The 16,297-nt window shown below is 39.3% G+C and overlaps 2 protein-coding genes across 2 annotated transcripts; both read left to right on the top strand.

The window, feature by feature from the left end:
* Nucleotides 1-7,240: 7,240 nt before the first annotated feature.
* Nucleotides 7,241-8,615, top strand: LOC143615941 (uncharacterized). Its single transcript, XM_077088929.1, has one exon. It carries the CDS (start codon nt 7,598-7,600, stop codon nt 8,558-8,560), a length of 963 nt encoding a protein of 320 aa, XP_076945044.1. The 5' UTR covers nt 7,241-7,597; the 3' UTR covers nt 8,561-8,615.
* A 2,974-nt stretch (nt 8,616-11,589) lies between these two features.
* On the top strand, nt 11,590-15,472 carry LOC143615940 (E3 ubiquitin-protein ligase RGLG2-like). Its single transcript, XM_077088928.1, has 11 exons — nt 11,590-11,774; nt 12,177-12,261; nt 12,744-12,884; nt 12,972-13,085; nt 13,654-13,751; nt 13,821-13,900; nt 13,976-14,081; nt 14,172-14,299; nt 14,920-15,052; nt 15,182-15,238; nt 15,328-15,472. The coding sequence occupies exons 1-11, from the start codon at nt 11,604-11,606 to the stop codon at nt 15,409-15,411; spliced, it is 1,197 nt and encodes a 398-aa protein (XP_076945043.1). The 5' UTR covers nt 11,590-11,603; the 3' UTR covers nt 15,412-15,472.
* Nucleotides 15,473-16,297: the final 825 nt, after the last annotated feature.

The raw sequence follows: 16,297 nt of genomic DNA, 5'->3' as shown, positions 1-16,297 counted from the left end.
CTGAAACGTGTTCCTCCTTGAAAGATGTTATCGAAACATTTGTCAAGAATGGCAGACTCCGACACCTGGTGGCATCGATCAAGAACGGAGGGAAGAATGACAACCGATACAGAAGCAACGGGCGAAAGCCAGTTGACATCAGTATCCACATGGTCCAGGGTAACATCATGGGTAGGAAGAGACGAGCGACAGAACCGTGTGCATGGAAAGAGGCCGAGGTACGTTTCCCACGAGTGCCAGGGGGACCCAGCAAAGAGGGCCCTATCATCATCAAAACCCAGCTGGGGCATTACAACACTTCCCGCACTCTCGTTGACAACGGCGCTTCATCAACGGTTATGTACAGACAGTTCTTTGACAAGCTAGATGAGGAAGACAAGGGGCGGTTAGAAACGGTCTACGCCTCGATGGAAGGATTCGATGGCAGCACGAACACCCCCCTGGGTATCTTATCTTTCCCCGTCACTCTTACGGATGGGAACCGCTCACGCACAGAAGATGTGGATTTCGTTGTCATGAGAAAGCCACTTCACACATATGACATCCTCTTCGGAAGAGATGGGATGGCAAGGTTCAATGCCGTTGTATCTTCGGTCCATGGCATGATGGGATGGCCAACAGCGGCAGGTGTAGCAATGATCACCGGCGTTCCCCAGGTATGTATCGCATCTGTTTCTTCCAACCCCAAACCAAAAATGGCCAAACGCACATTCACCGAACCAGAAGAATGGGCTTTCAATGGCAAATAATCAGGCGGTCACCATTGGCCCAACAATCACTGACCCCGCACGCACCTTACTCAAGCGCTTACTACAGAAGAACGCTGATATCTTCGCATGGAAACCAGCAGATATGACTGGTGTACCTCGAGATAAAGCGGAGCATAAGCTCAAATGTGACCCGGCTTTTACGCCGGTCATACAAAAGCGTAGAGTAATGGGGGCAGAGCAAGCTAACGCGTGTAGAACCCAAGTCAAGGAACTCCTTGACGCAGGCATCGTGCGCGTTAGCAGATATCAAACTTGGGTTGCAAATCCCGTTATGGTACCGAAGGCTAACAAACAATGGCGCATGTGTATAGATTTCAAAGATCTGAATAAAGCATGCCCCAAAGATTGTTACCCGTTACCCGAAATTGATCTCAAGGTAGATTCGTTAGCACCGTTTCGCCTTAAATGCTTCCTTGATGCGTATAAAGGATACCATCAAATCCACATGGCCGTTGACGATCAAGATAAGACCGCATTTCGGACGCCCGATGGCACATTCTGTTATCAAATGATGCCATTCGGACTTAAGAATGCCGGGTCCACATATCAACGCCTAATGGACAAAGAGTTTCACGCCCAAATCGGAAGGAACCTGGAAGTATACATGGATGATCTGGTCATCAAAAGTCTTGACCCGGAAGCGATGTTGAAAGCCATCGAAGAAACATTCAACACTCTTAGGAGGATAAACATGAAGCTTAACCCGAGCAAATGTTCTTTCGGGATGGAAGAAGGGAAGTTCTTAGGAGTCATCGTTACAAAAGATGGCTTCAGAGCGAACCCTGAAAAGGTCGAGGCCATTGTCAAAATGGAATCACCTACTACCATCAAGCAAGCTCAGACACTGAACGGACGCCTAGTTGCGCTTAACCGCTTCTTGGCAAATCATGCGGAAAGGGCGTTCCCGTTCGTGTCGACCCTGAGAAACTGTTTAAAGAAAACGCACTTCCGCTGGACACCAGAAGCGGAAGCAGCTTTTCAGGAAATTCGGTCACGCTTGATCGAACTTCCAACGCTCACAGCACCGGAAGCGGGAGAGGAGTTAATCCTATACCTCTCCGCAACAGACAGAGCGACCGGGGCCGTCCTGTTAGTCGAGCGAAAAGGCATCCAGATGCCAATCTACTATGTTAGCCGCTTCCTAACGGACGCTGAAACTCGGTATTCTACCCTGGAGAAATTAGTCTTAGCGCTGGTGCAGGCTTCACGCAGGCTAAGACGATATTTCCAAGGTCACCCAATTACTATTCTCACCAACTATAAACTTGCAAACGTTTTGGGCAAACCCGAACTGTCGGGACGCCTAGCCAAGTGGGCAATAGAATTGGGGGAATATGCAATAAAATACAAGCCACGACCAGCCATAAAAGGCCAGGTCTTGGCAGACTTTATTGCCGAGGTCCCCGCATCGCAAGAGAAGGAGTGCCAGGACGAGGCTCAGCCCTCTCCAGCACAAGACATCGACGAGGTCTGGCGACTTTACACTGATGGAGCGTCCAGCAGCGAGGGCTCAGGCGCAGGGTTAAAGCTGACCAACTCAACAGGCCAAGAGTACACTTATGCTATTCGGCTAGACTTCCCAAGCAAGAATAACGAAGCTGAATATGAAGCATTTTTGGCCGGGTTAAGGATTGCGCGTAAGATGGGAGTGAAAAACTTGGAAGCCCATGTAGATTCCATGCTAGTCGCCAATCAGATTAACGGGACGTACACGGCAGTGAACGACACAATGGCCCTGTACCTCGCTCAAGCAAAAACCTCATGCGCGAGTTTAACAGTTGTAAAGTCATACACGTCAAGCGTAGCGAAAACAAGTCTGCGGACGCGTTAAGTAAGCTCGCGTCACTGGCTTTCACCCATCTGGGAAAAGATATCCGCATCGAACTCCTTGGCGCACCATCAGTCCCGCACAAAGAGGTATGTGTCATCCAAACCGGCACAGAAACATGGATGACACCAATAATAAATTACCTTGCGGCGGGTATACTGCCAGAGTCAAAAGCACAGGCGAGAAAACTACGCTGTAAAGCACTGAATTATCAACTCATCGATGACATACTTTACAGACGTAACTTTCTTGGCCCCCTCCTAAGATGCGTTGACGACCAAGATGCTAACTACCTCCTAAGGGAGGTACACGAAGGCATCTGCGGGATACATGCAGGTCCACGCGCAGTTGTAGCCAAACTGAACAACGCGGGATACTTTTGGCCGGGGATGCATACGGATGCGCTGGCATACATCAGAAGGTGCAGATCTTGTCAGCTCTACGCACCTAACACGCATCGCCCGAAGAATGATCTTGTTCCAGTCACCTCTTCATGGCCATTCCAGAAGTGGGCCATCGATGTGACAGGCCCATTCCCTACAGCAGCAGGAAACGTTCAATTCCTAGTGGTGGCCATCGATTACTTCACCAAGTGGATAGAGGCAAAACCCTTAGCCCAAACGACGGCGAAACATATCAAAAAATTTATTTGGGAGTTTATCATCTGTCGTTTCGGGCTTCCACAAAACTTGGTGAGCGATAACGGCACCAACTTTGCTGACAAGAACCTACAACGGTGGCTTAAAGAACTTCAAATCACCCATACCTTTACCTCAGTGGCACACCCGCAGGGTAATGGTGAGGTGGAAAGAGCAAATAGGAGCATCGTTGATGGCATAAAGAGAAGGTTGCTGGAACACAGATCTGGCTGGGTGGACGAAGTTCCACATGTACTGTGGGCTCATAGAACAATGAAAAAGACAAGTACAGGAGAAACACCGTTCAGCCTCACTTATGGCACCGAAGCCATGGTCCCGGTCGAAATTGGTCTACCTTCACCAAGGGTCATGATGAAACCAGAGGACAACGACGCGGAGAGACGGTTAGACCTTATGCTGACCGAGGAGCGCAGAGACTTAGCTGCAGCGCGTGAAGAGAACTACAAACGACAAATGCAAAAGTACTACAACACGCGGGTGAAGCTATGCAACTTCAATGTAGGAGACTACATATTGCGTAACAACGAGGCTTCAAACCAAGAACGCCCAGGAAAACTGGCACCGGTCTGGGAAGGGCCGTACATTATCAAAGAAGTTCTGGGAAAGGGCGCATACCGGCTTGAAAGGCTCGATGGCACTCCCGTCCCACGAACATGGAACGGAGCTCAATTACGCAAATGTTACATGTAGATCAATTCCAAGTTTGTACCGGCCAAGAGCCGCTTTTAATGGAAATGATTCTCCTTAAAACATCGACGTTAATGGTTTTGCATTCATATATAAACTGTTCACACGGATATGTCGGTCTTCACCGCGTACATAAGTGCAAAAGTCGTTGCATGAGGAAGGCGGTAAAACCCGCATAAACCCAACAATTGGTAAACCTTCACGCAGACTCGCTGCATGGGGAAAGCGGCAAAACCCGCATTAACCCAAAGAATAGAAAACCTTCACGCAGGTCAGTCATAGTTATATGTCGGTCACCCTACTGAATGAAAATGCAGGTTTTAACCGCATAAATCATGAAAGGTACCTAGATCTATTGACAACCACGCGATGAACGGTTAACCTATCTAGAATATGAGGAAAAGCGCTAGAATAAATTTAAATATACATGCGCAAATCCCAAAGATTCGAAAAGTAAGCGGGAAAAACCCCTTACCCTGGCTATCCAGTTGACCGTAAGTCGGGTGCGGGTACAGTGTTAAGGCAACACCCTTCACATACCTAGCACCCGCAGGGAACAGAAGCCAAGAAAACCCAACTATGAAGCCGGGTGCGGGTACAGTGTTAAGGCAAAACCCTTCACATACCTAGCACCCACAGGGAAGTGAAGCCGAGAATATCTTGGCATTCCACCCAACTACAAAACGGGCACAGGTACAGTGCTAAGGCAAAACCCTTCACATACCTAACACCCGTAAAAAGTAATACCTCGGCACCCAATTGTAAGTCGGGCGCGGGTATAGTGTTAAGGCAAAACCCTTCACATACCTAGCGCTCGCAGGGGATTAAACGCCAGGAACACCTCGGCAACCATAAGTCAGGCGCGGGTACAGTGTCAAGGCAAAACCCTTCACGCACCTAGCCCTGCAGGGATTTAACGCCAGGGATACCTTGGGAGTAAAGTAACTAATAAGACGAAGTGCGGGTACAGCGTCAAGGCAAAACCCTTCGCATACCGAGCACTCCATGGGAATTGAAACCAAGAAGGATCTTCTGGGCCATGCTTGCAGAAACGGGATTAACATCCCCGCATAGCGGGAACGTCAAGAACTAGATTGTTTGAAACTTCAGGATGGAATTGGTGGTTATAACATGATTGATCACTATGTTCAAAACCACCAAGACCTCATGGAGAATCTACACAAAAGGTTCTAAACGCTCCTGACTTGCGGGGAGGTTACAGACCTATCCGCATCATCCCAGAGATCAAGCAGAACATTGGGAAATTCTGCGTGACATTGGGAAACCCGTGGGTAAGACTTCCCGCGGAAAACCCATAAAACTAAACCCTTTTCAAAAAACCCCTTGCTTAAGTCCAAAAGTTCACCTCACTTTATTAAACATTCATGAGAAGAATATTGGACTGGGGGGACTTGAAGAGGTAGGTCCCAGCAGAGGTGGTTAGGACCCGCAAGACTCCTTTAAAAGGAGACGTCTGCGCAGTTGAACACGCAAGACTCATTAAACGGACGTCTGCGCAGTTGAACCCGCAGACTTCACCATAGGGACGTCTGCGCCGCGACCTACCAAACCCGCAGGACCCACCACGCTCAGAGTTGTGACGACCTCACATGCGGTACGCAAGCTGGTCCCGCAGGAAATGCCTCCCTATGGTTTCCAAGTATCCGCCTGTTCCCGCAGGTGCGGATACCCGCCATTAGGGACTGGCCACCCACGCAGCATGGCTACACGCATAAGGCTCAAACTCGTAATAATTCAGTAGTCACCTGAAGAAGGAATGAGCAAAGCCGGGAGCATTCCCGCATAAAGGCGGGAGGGGGAAAACTCCCGCCTAAATGAGTCAGTCCGTATAATAATGGAGGATCTTTTGTGTGATACCTGACGAGGTATGGACAAAAGATCTGACCAACGATACGACAGCTCACTGACAGCAGCATGGCAGACAACACGCCACAGCACTGTGACCAATAGCCGCCGCCTGCTCACCAACTCCTGCCATACCACGTGCCTAGCCTGTAGTTGGTGGAAAAGGAAAAGTGAACAGCACGCCTGGTCACTGTCAGCCGCTGCCTATCCACCAATTACCAGCAGAGCACGTGTGTAGGCCACAGTTGGCAGAGTAGTAGGCCGGCTAAACCTCCTTGGAAACCCACCTTCGGCTATAAAAGACATCAAATGGTATTATCATTTCATCATCTAATATCTTGTATAATTTACCTGATAACTGCTCTAGTATTAATAATATACTTTTATATTCAAAGAGTAATATAGACTGATTCTCACGCCGGAGGGTGGTCACAAGGAGGAACCCCCCCTTTCTTAGTGACGAGCTCACGGTGTCTGTTTTGCAGGTTATCGGAAGAACCATCTTGCCGGAATTAACCCCTCGTGGGAAACGTCTATCTAACCCTCAGGTTACTCGTAATCTGTCGGGGTTCGACTGGTGTTTCTTCAAATACTTATACTAAATAGGAATAAAAGGAGTGTTTATGTTACTTTCAATATGAGTGTTTATGTTACTTTTAATATAAGTTTTTTTTATTTGCTCTTAATTCATGTTCTTTTAGATTTTAAAAAACATTAGCTTGTTGTCAATGGTCTTGTAACTCTCACTCATAGTACATGTTAGTTCTTTTTAAGTTTATGCATTTTGTGTCATGTTTTCCTCTCTTTATTTAGTCCAGGTAAAAGTATGCTAATTATTGAATAAGCTCTTTATAACCGGCCGTGTATTGTTTTAAAAGTTCGCTTATTATTCAGTAACGAACATGAAAAATATTTTGTTCATTTGGTTTAACAAGTGAATACGGGCATTCATAAGAAAATATGACAAAAGATGCTCAAACTAAAAAAATCCTACAAGGCCCATAAGCAATGAACCAAACAATATCGTCGAGTTGGATCATGTGGAAAACTGCCATATGTAGTTATGTCACACTACAAATTCTCCCAAAATTTTAGCGATTTCTATATGTTTCATTTTTAGTATAAAACGCGTAAATACCGAGTGAGTTAATTTTCGTTTTTATTTACTATTAATTAATTTCGAAGATTTTAAGATATTTACAAATTTAAAATTCCCTGTCCCGTCAATATTCTATTCATTAATTTAGTCAGGCCAGAGTAAGACAACAAGACTCTGTAAATTGAAAAGTACAATAGCCTAAATATAAAAAATAAAGTTATCGTTCTAAAAAAATATTATCTTATAGCCTTACCCAAAAGTCTAAAACAGAATGAATAATTTATAATTCATTTATTTATTTCTCAAGTTTTACAAAACAAATATTAAATTAAATATTGCTACAAATATCGTAATGTTTACAAAATGGACCCATGTACACTTTCCGAACACCTGGCTAATAGCCTGTCTTAACCATGGCTAATTAAGTAAGCCATAAGCTGCTTTATATTGGCTAATTGGCTATAGCCAGTGCATGGTGTGGGTCTAAACAACCATTTTTTTAATTTCTTAGCCTTTAAAAAGCATGGTATCATTTACATTACTTGCCTTCTATGCTTAATACTTCTTTTATTCCTTTATTTTTTTGCTTTGTTTCAACTTTCAAGTCACCTCAAATATTATTCAAACCTTGTTATTGTTATTATTTTTTACATCTCCATTTCATACTCAACCACTTCAAGCCAAACTCATGTATGAACCACGCGAAACCAACCCCCATTTTCAGCCACGCGTTCAACGGTATGGCCAAATCCATGACCCAGACGGTCCAATCGCTGGTCCAGTCGCTGGAGCATCACAAGTGCCCCAGCGGTTCAGACGATCTCCTCCACCCGAGTCACCCATGCCCGTGGCTCCACTCTTACCACCCTCCCAACCATCAACATCTCATTTGCCAATATCCTCTCTAGAGCCACCAGGGTCAGGGTCAAGGCCAGGGCGAGTTTCAGGATCAGGGTCAGAGTTAGTACCAGCACTAGTACCTCCAAGGGGCCCACCACATAGACAAAGCTCACCCACTACCCACCAAGGCACATTCTTCTCTCACTACCCGTCACCACCTCTACACGTCCCACCACCACGAAAAACCACACGTCTAGCCTGGCTCATTGCCATATGTTGCGTTTTGTTCTGGGTTACTATAATAGTCGGGGGGTTAATTCTTCTTATAGTCTACCTCGCTTACCGCCCAAAATACCCTAAATTTGACATTACAAGTGCCAGCCTTAACGCTGCGTATCTTGATCTCGGGTATCTTCTAAACGGTGACATGACTTTGCTAGCGAATTTCACTAACCCGAATAAAAAAGTTAATGTGGAGTTTCGGTATATTGTTATTAATCTTTACTTTGAGAAAACTCTTATTGCGGCTCGGTATGTTGAACCTTTAGAAGTGTCGCGAAAAGGGTATGCACTTAGAGATGTTCATATGGTAAGTAGCCAAATCCCGTTCACGAAAACACATGTTGCGCATCTAAACCAACAAATGAGAACCGGGAGAATCATGTTTGAAGCGAAGAGTTTTCTTCGAACAACATCAACTCTAGGTGGGTTTTTTCGATACTCGTATTGGTTATATGGGCATTGTACGTTTGTCGTTAGCAGTCCTCCTAGCGGGACGTTGGTCCTTAAAAGTTGCGTCACGAAAAGATGATAACCGGATTCAAAACAAGAAGAATTTTGTTTAAAAACATCATAAGGAGATGAAGGGGATCAAAAATTTATAGTGACAAGTATTAATATTTACTGTTTTGATTTGTCACTTATAAAATTTGTTTTAATTATTGTTTTGATTGGTCACTTATAAGATTTGTAATGATTCGTGGTTTATAAGATTGATGATTACAAAAATGATTATGTGAATAGTGAGTACATGATAAATTTGATGATGTTGTTTTATGCGAGTGTTTAATGCTTACTAAATATATTTTATGAACCGGTCGTGTTTGTGGGTTGACGAGGTCCAATCAGACATGAACCTAAACACAACCTGAACTCGAAATCGTGCCGGACACGTGAATTGGAATCGACACACATATTTATCGATTGTTTATTGTTTTCACGTATAAATACTTTTAATATACATATTTATAACAAATAAAATATTTTTTTTTAAAAAAAAAGATGTGTTATAGTTATGATATCTTATATGAATTTCCTTTTAAGACCAAACATATGGTGGAGGAAGAAACGTCCCATCCTCCATTGGTCCACAATCTTCTGGCCACACCTTCTTCTAAATCACAACATTGTTGTAAACGTTTCGAGACTATTTGAATTTTGGGGGAGTCAAAACGGCCTACTACGCATGTCTAACTTTTAAATTTTGGCATAACATATCCAAACAATTTAATTTATTACATAAAACATACTTAAAAATATAAAAATAAAAAATCAATGGATTTTGTGAATCCGTCATGTTGATTCGACCCCCTAAGCTAAACGGGTTAACTGGTTTGACCCGATTCGAGCTCATTGAACCAAACCTAAGCCCGTGAATACCGTGCTAAGTTAAAGTCATATTTTCGGGTAGTGGGAGGAATTACTCATGTAAAACTAAGAGGCTGATCTTTGTTGTAACCCTTATATTTTATAAACCTTTTTGAAGTAATATTTTATAGATTTCTTAAATATCTAAAATAATGATTCCAAATTGTTTGATAAATAACCAACACAGTAAAAAAATTTAAAAGGAATTTACAAATTTACAAATTATAAATTACAAATTACAAATGTACAATATACAATACAGTCTTGTTTAAATTTTATTTCCCTAGATATCTTCTTAAGGTGTTTTTTTATTAATAAATAAGAATATAGTTGACATTGACTTTATCATTCGAGCAAATATACTTGTAGTTGAGACATCAGGCGTTACGTAATTGAAATTATATATAGAGCTTACATTTTGTTTAATAGGTTTTGATACTCGTAAACCTGTTTACGATATGTTTAATTCATTTATCACCTTCAATGTAATGTAACACATTTAAAACTTGAGTATAAGATGTCAACTCGTATGACTCGGTTAGATAGGCGAGTTAAACAAATTGTTGTTATCACATATCAGGTTATATGATTTTACGTGCATCCAGTTTAAGTTGATGCATTAGGGTTATCTTCGAGAATCGTGAAAAAATTTTGATCCAAAGGAGGAACAAAATGGGGCCTTAAGTTAGTTAAGTATTTGAGTTTAAACATTAAAAATACATATATATATTTTTTTTCTAAAAAATACATATAATTTTTTTTTAAAAAAATTCAGACCTATCGGGATGTTGGACCAGGGTTGGTCGACCACCCGGCCCTACCTCATAGTCGGCCTTGTGATACATTTGACTTGACTAAATATATGAGTCGTGTTCGTGTTCGTGTTCAACGATTCCACCCATTAACTTACTAAACCGAGACCCATCAGGGCATCAATATATCAACTCGACTTATTGATACTCCCTCTTGAACCCACAACTACCACACCACTAACTAATAAATACGTGTCATCTCAGTTAAACCTATTTAAATAAGAATTAAGTTAAAAACTTACATATAAAAAAATAAGAAAAGTAAACGAGTGAACAAGGAGACGAAAATAAAAGATAGAAATAAAGAAAAAAGAAAGAAAACAAAAATAGATAAAAACATAAATCTATATTTTTAACAGAAATATATTAATCTAATTTTTTAAGTAATATTTCAAAATTGTATTAAATACTTTTTTTTAGTTTAAACTCATAAAATTACAATAAAATGGAAGGTAAGCGGACACATGACCTTGAGCACCAAGTATTGAAGGACTCGGCTCGATTTATTTAAAAGCTTTAGAACATTCAAAGGCTACAAATTATCTTGAATTCTTGATTAGATGATTATTCAAAGAGTTAACTCAACTTTCATATACATATATAAAGATTGATTACCCTCCTCAGACCCTACCATAGCTTTGCTATTGGTGGGATATACTGAGTACGATGATGATGATGATGATATAAAGATTGTTTCCGACACATAATGAAGATGAATGGGTCGGAATACCCATATCGAAACAACCCGATTCAATAAGAATTATTTAAATTCTATGTGATCCTTAAAGGGAACAAAAGGAATATTTTCGAACACCCAAAAAGAATAAAAGACCTCGCTAAAATGACACGTTAAAACCATTGCTAACAAAGGACAATAGGTAGAAAGAGGTACAAATGTGAAATATGTTATCCCGTTCTCTCATACTTCTCACCAATATATTCACAAATAAGATCACAATATCGATTCTCACGTTAGAGAGTGGTTACAGGAAGAACCATCTTTTTGTAATGAGCTACACGATGTTTCTGTTTTGCAGGACTTGCTGTTATGATTCACCAGTTACTTATTTGAAAAGACGAATTCGAGATTGAAATCAAGGTATTGAATTATCCGTTCCCGGATTTCCTTCTTCAATAAGTAATACGTGGGGATAGTGACAAGGTGTCCTTCCTAGTTTTTACCTCCTAATTTCTTAGCATTTCTATTTCATAATAGAGTTTGACTAGTCATATAGTCAACGGTGTGACATTGTAACCAAATTTATATGGCCTTTTATATAGTTTGTATTGTAGTTATTTAATTACAACACGACACTTGCATATTACATATATTACATTTTGTATATTTATATACAAAAGACTCAAATATCTTCTCAAGATCAGTTTTTGGTAACAATGGGTGGCAAGAGTTCAAAACAAGAAACACCAAGCACAAGAATTCAAGACAACAATTATCCGAGGTCACAAAGCGTTAATTATAACACGAGTAATCATGTACCGACACCGCAAAGAAGGTTGGATCGAAAGTATTCACAAATAGCTGATAACTATGAGACGCTTGAACAGGTAACTAGTAGATCAAGTTACGTAAGGGTGTGCACGGTTTAATTTGGGTCAATTTTGGGCTAAAATCGAAACTTCAGTTTTTGATTTTTTGGAAACTGTTCAGTTTTGGATTTGTAGCTTTCGGTTTGGGTCAAGTTCGATTCCAGTTATTGTGGTTTTGCTATTTAAGTTTAAAAATTTTGGGCCGAAACTTTTTTACCCAAAATAATGTATTTGGGCCTAAATATATATGTTAATCAATAACTGACTAATTATTATACACTCGAGCAAAAATATTTGATTTACGTATTTATTAAATATATATATGTTAGTCTTTTTAGTTTCGTGTTCTGGTTGTTATAAAAACAAAATTCAGTTTACAACTTACGTATTTTGTGAAATATTTTTAATTTTATCTTTCAGGTTACATCCGCTCTTGCTGAAGCTGGCCTTGAATCATCGAATCTCATTGTTGGCATTGATTTCACCAAAAGCAATGAATGGACAGGTAAGTAAATATTATCTTTCGTAAATATAGTCGCTAAATTTATAGTGTTTGAATTGTCGGTTTTTAAGCTTTTGAAAATATTTTGGTTTCGGTTTTTTGTTTTGATATGGTTTCGATTTCAATTTTTTTGATTTTGTCATTTTTTTTGGTTTGGTTTGAAATTTTTGGGGAAAATAAATATGTTGGCTAAAATAATGAGTTTAGGTGTAAAATTCTTGTTAGTTAATAATTAATTGACTATATTAAACTTAAACTCAATAAGCTAAAATACTTGGCTTAAAATATACACAAATATAATAAATTATTATAAATTACTTCAAAAAAAAAATTAAGAATCTTTGGTTCGGATTTTAGAAAAATAAAAAACTTAAATGTTGGTTTTCGTTTTGGTCTGTCCTTTTGTTTTGATGATTTCGGATCAGTTTTTTCGGTTTCATATAAAGGTTGTCGATAAATGTATTAATATTGTAAAACAAAACTAGGGATGAAATCATTCAACAAGAGAAGTTTACATAGCATTGGGGTGTTACAAAATCCTTATGAACAAGCCATATCAATCATTGGAAAAACACTAGCGGCTTTCGATGAGGATAATTTAATCCCTTGTTTCGGGTTTGGAGACGGTACATGTTTATACATTGATTCATCTTGTAAAGCAAGTTACTTAACGGGATTTGTGTATTAACTAGTTGTTTAAACGTGTTTTATAGCATCGACACATGACGAGGGTGTGTTCTGTTTTTATCATGACTCGCGTCCTTGTCAAGGATTTGAGGATGTTTTGAGGCGTTATAAAGAGATAGTTCCTCAACTTAAACTTTCGGGTTAGTTTGTGACATCTTAATTTTTTCTAGGGATGACAACGTGACGTTTTTGAGATAGATATTATTAGTTAATTATTATATCATCCAAGAAAAAATATGTAAAAAGAAAATTTTCACCGGCATGATTTGGGTAAACCAGTATACATGTTTCGGATAATCAGGTTGCGTATCACCACCTAATACAATACCCGTCCCACACTATCAAAATCTTTTAAAATTATTTTTCTAACTTGTCTTCGTCTTGAATGTTTCGGTTCGGATTTTCCTATCGGGTTGGGTTCGTTTGACATCCCTAAATGTTTATGGCGACTAAACTTCAGTCGTTGTTTAGATTATTGAGCTCTCGGCTAAAACATAGGAAGCCAAGATCGAGGACTTTAGACTAAGCTCGAACTTGGCTCTATAGCTTGAGAGCTTCAAGATTCACGATCAAAAACTTCAAGACTAGCTCACGCTCACCTCAAATAGCTTAATATATATATATATATATATATATATATAAAGTTAATTCGGGTAGAATAATTTAGCATTTACAAGGTTAAGCTCGACTCGTTATAAACGTTTGCAGGACCAACATCTTTTGCACCTATAATAGAAACCGCGATATCAATAGTTGAAGAAAGTGGTGGCCAGTACCACGTCTTGTTGATTATAGCCGATGGTCAGGTAAAACAGTCAGTAAATCCAATATATGTCACGATTCATTAAAAAACATTGTTTTTTTCTACAATCTAGGTAACAAGAAGTGTCGATACGGAAACAGGTCAACTTAGTTCACAAGAACGTAACACTATCAATGCCATAGTTAAAGCAAGGTAACATTTAACATGTTAATGAATCGACCATTTTGTCGTTCACATGTACATAATTTTCGTGTTGTATTTTCCTAGCAACCACCCGTTATCAATAATACTAGTAGGGGTTGGTGACGGTCCGTGGGACATGATGAAGGAGTTTGATGACAATATACCTTCTCGAGCATTCGACAATTTACAGGTTTGAAATAACTTAAATCGTCGCTAAAAAAAGGTTACGATATAGTATATCGTATTTGTGACACTTATTTTTGCTCTGGTTTCTTGCTAGTTTGTGAATTTTACGGAAATCATGTCAAAGATTACCAATCCATTGAAAAAAGAGACAAAATTCGCGGTTAATGCATTGATGGAAATACCTTCGCAATACCAAGCAACCCTTCAACTCGGGCTACTCGGGTAAACAATAAACTTATATGTTAATGTAGTATCAATAAATCAAGAATCATATGCCTAAACTAAAATAAATAAGAGTTATAAGAATTATGTGTTTTAGAATTTAGAAACATAATAAGACCAATAGTATGCCAGAAACTGAAAAAACCGATCTGAAATTGAAAAAACCGAATTGAAACAAAAACCGACAGTTTTGTTTTATGTTTTTTGTAAAAACTGAACTAACGGATCGGTTTTGGTTTTGCATATAATAAAAACCGAATCGAATTTCTATTTTTTATATATATTTTAAGTAATTTAATAGAATTTAATAAATAAATAACTCAAATACTTTTGGTGAATGTATAATATTCTATCAGTCAACAATTAACAAGATTAATTACAACTAAATTCATTATATTCGGCCTAAAATTTTCAAGCTCAAATAGCAAAAACTAAAAATCGAAACCGAACCAAAACCAAAATGAAAACCGAAAAAACCAAATTCGAACGACTTCAAAAAGCCAAAATCTGAAGTTTTGATTTTCGGTTTGGTTTTAGTCTGTAACCTCCCTGAATCACACCATGCACACCCCTAAGATCAAATATTTAAGAGTTTCACTTATTGTTATACTGTTTATCAGTGTCCGGACAGGTTATTCTCCGGCCACTGCTCCTTTACCTCCACCCGTCAGTGGCAATTTAAGAAACCAAAGTGTTCGACGATATCATGTTAACGAAAAGCCTACATCTCCAAATTCTACTTACAACAATATGGTAAGTAGATCCTAACAAGTTTGTGTCATTATAATGTTATATAAACACTTTTTTAAAATATTTCACTAACAATAATCAAATAAACGAAACCAAACACCATTTAACGTGACCGTAACTTGTGTTATATAGCTGTGTCCTATGTGTCTTATTAAACCGAAGGATATGGCTTTTAGTTGCGGGCATCAGGTAAGCTTTAACACCCTATTCGTATTTTACAAACAATGTATATGATTTGCAAATCTTATTATTGTTGTTGTTGTTGCTGCTATTAACAGACATGTTGCGAGTGTGGGGTGGCATTATCATTGTGTCCGATTTGTGGGAATCGAATCGAGACCAGAATGGAATTGCATCAATAGACTCGACCGATTACTTAGTCTATTAACCGTGTAAAGACTTTGGGTGAATATTTTTGTAATATTATTTTGTTGTATAAATTGCGTACCTGGAGGATGAATCCGATCAATGATGCAAACCTGTAATCTTGATTTCAATCTTGGTTTCTTGAACAATTGCCTGGATTAATCTCTGAATCGTGAATCACTTTCAGATAAACCTATTTGCGGGTTACACGCAATGATTTATTGGATAAGATATAGATTTTCTGTAGTTGGAATTGGATTTTCATGATCCAATGAATGTGATGAAGAACCAGAGAAGAAGTAACCGTCTTCTCTGTTCTTTGAATATTCGATGAGATGATATGTTGTTATCCAGAGAATGAAATCAGCAACATATATAAATTAATTCCCATATCTCACATGAGCCCAACTCATTAATCATAAGCCCACTTATCATTATACTTAAGCCCAAGTATAAAACCAAATAACAAAGCCCAAATAACATTATTGTTAAACAAGCCCGCACTCCCGCGTCACCTAGCTGACTCGTTTAATCTCTAACGTTATTTCCTCCATCGACAAGTTAATCCAATAAAACTAAAATATCCAACAATCCTCCCCTATTTTAGTGATATCCATGATTAGCTTAACAATTATCATAGAAACGCAAACGTATGCATAAATGAAAATGTCCTACGGATTGAATTTTCATCTTAGTAAATTACACGATCAAAATATTCGAATATCGGGGTGTCCTATGGATTGAACCCTTGCTATCCATTTGAATACTTCAAGGCAAAATACACATACGTTTATAAATCCAAATTCCACTCGACACAATATTTTACTAGCCTGTGTCCTAATCCTTCAAAGAATATATCAAATCTCAAGTCCAAAGCTTCTT

This window comes from Bidens hawaiensis, unplaced genomic scaffold, assembly GCF_021521415.1.
Source record: "Bidens hawaiensis isolate Kalapana, Puna unplaced genomic scaffold, B.hawaiensis_p1.1 tig00044850_1, whole genome shotgun sequence".
In the NCBI taxonomy this organism is placed as follows: Eukaryota; Viridiplantae; Streptophyta; class Magnoliopsida; order Asterales; family Asteraceae; genus Bidens; species Bidens hawaiensis.
The sequence above is the reverse complement of the archived record's forward strand: the minus strand, read 5'-3'. Positions and strand labels throughout refer to the sequence as shown.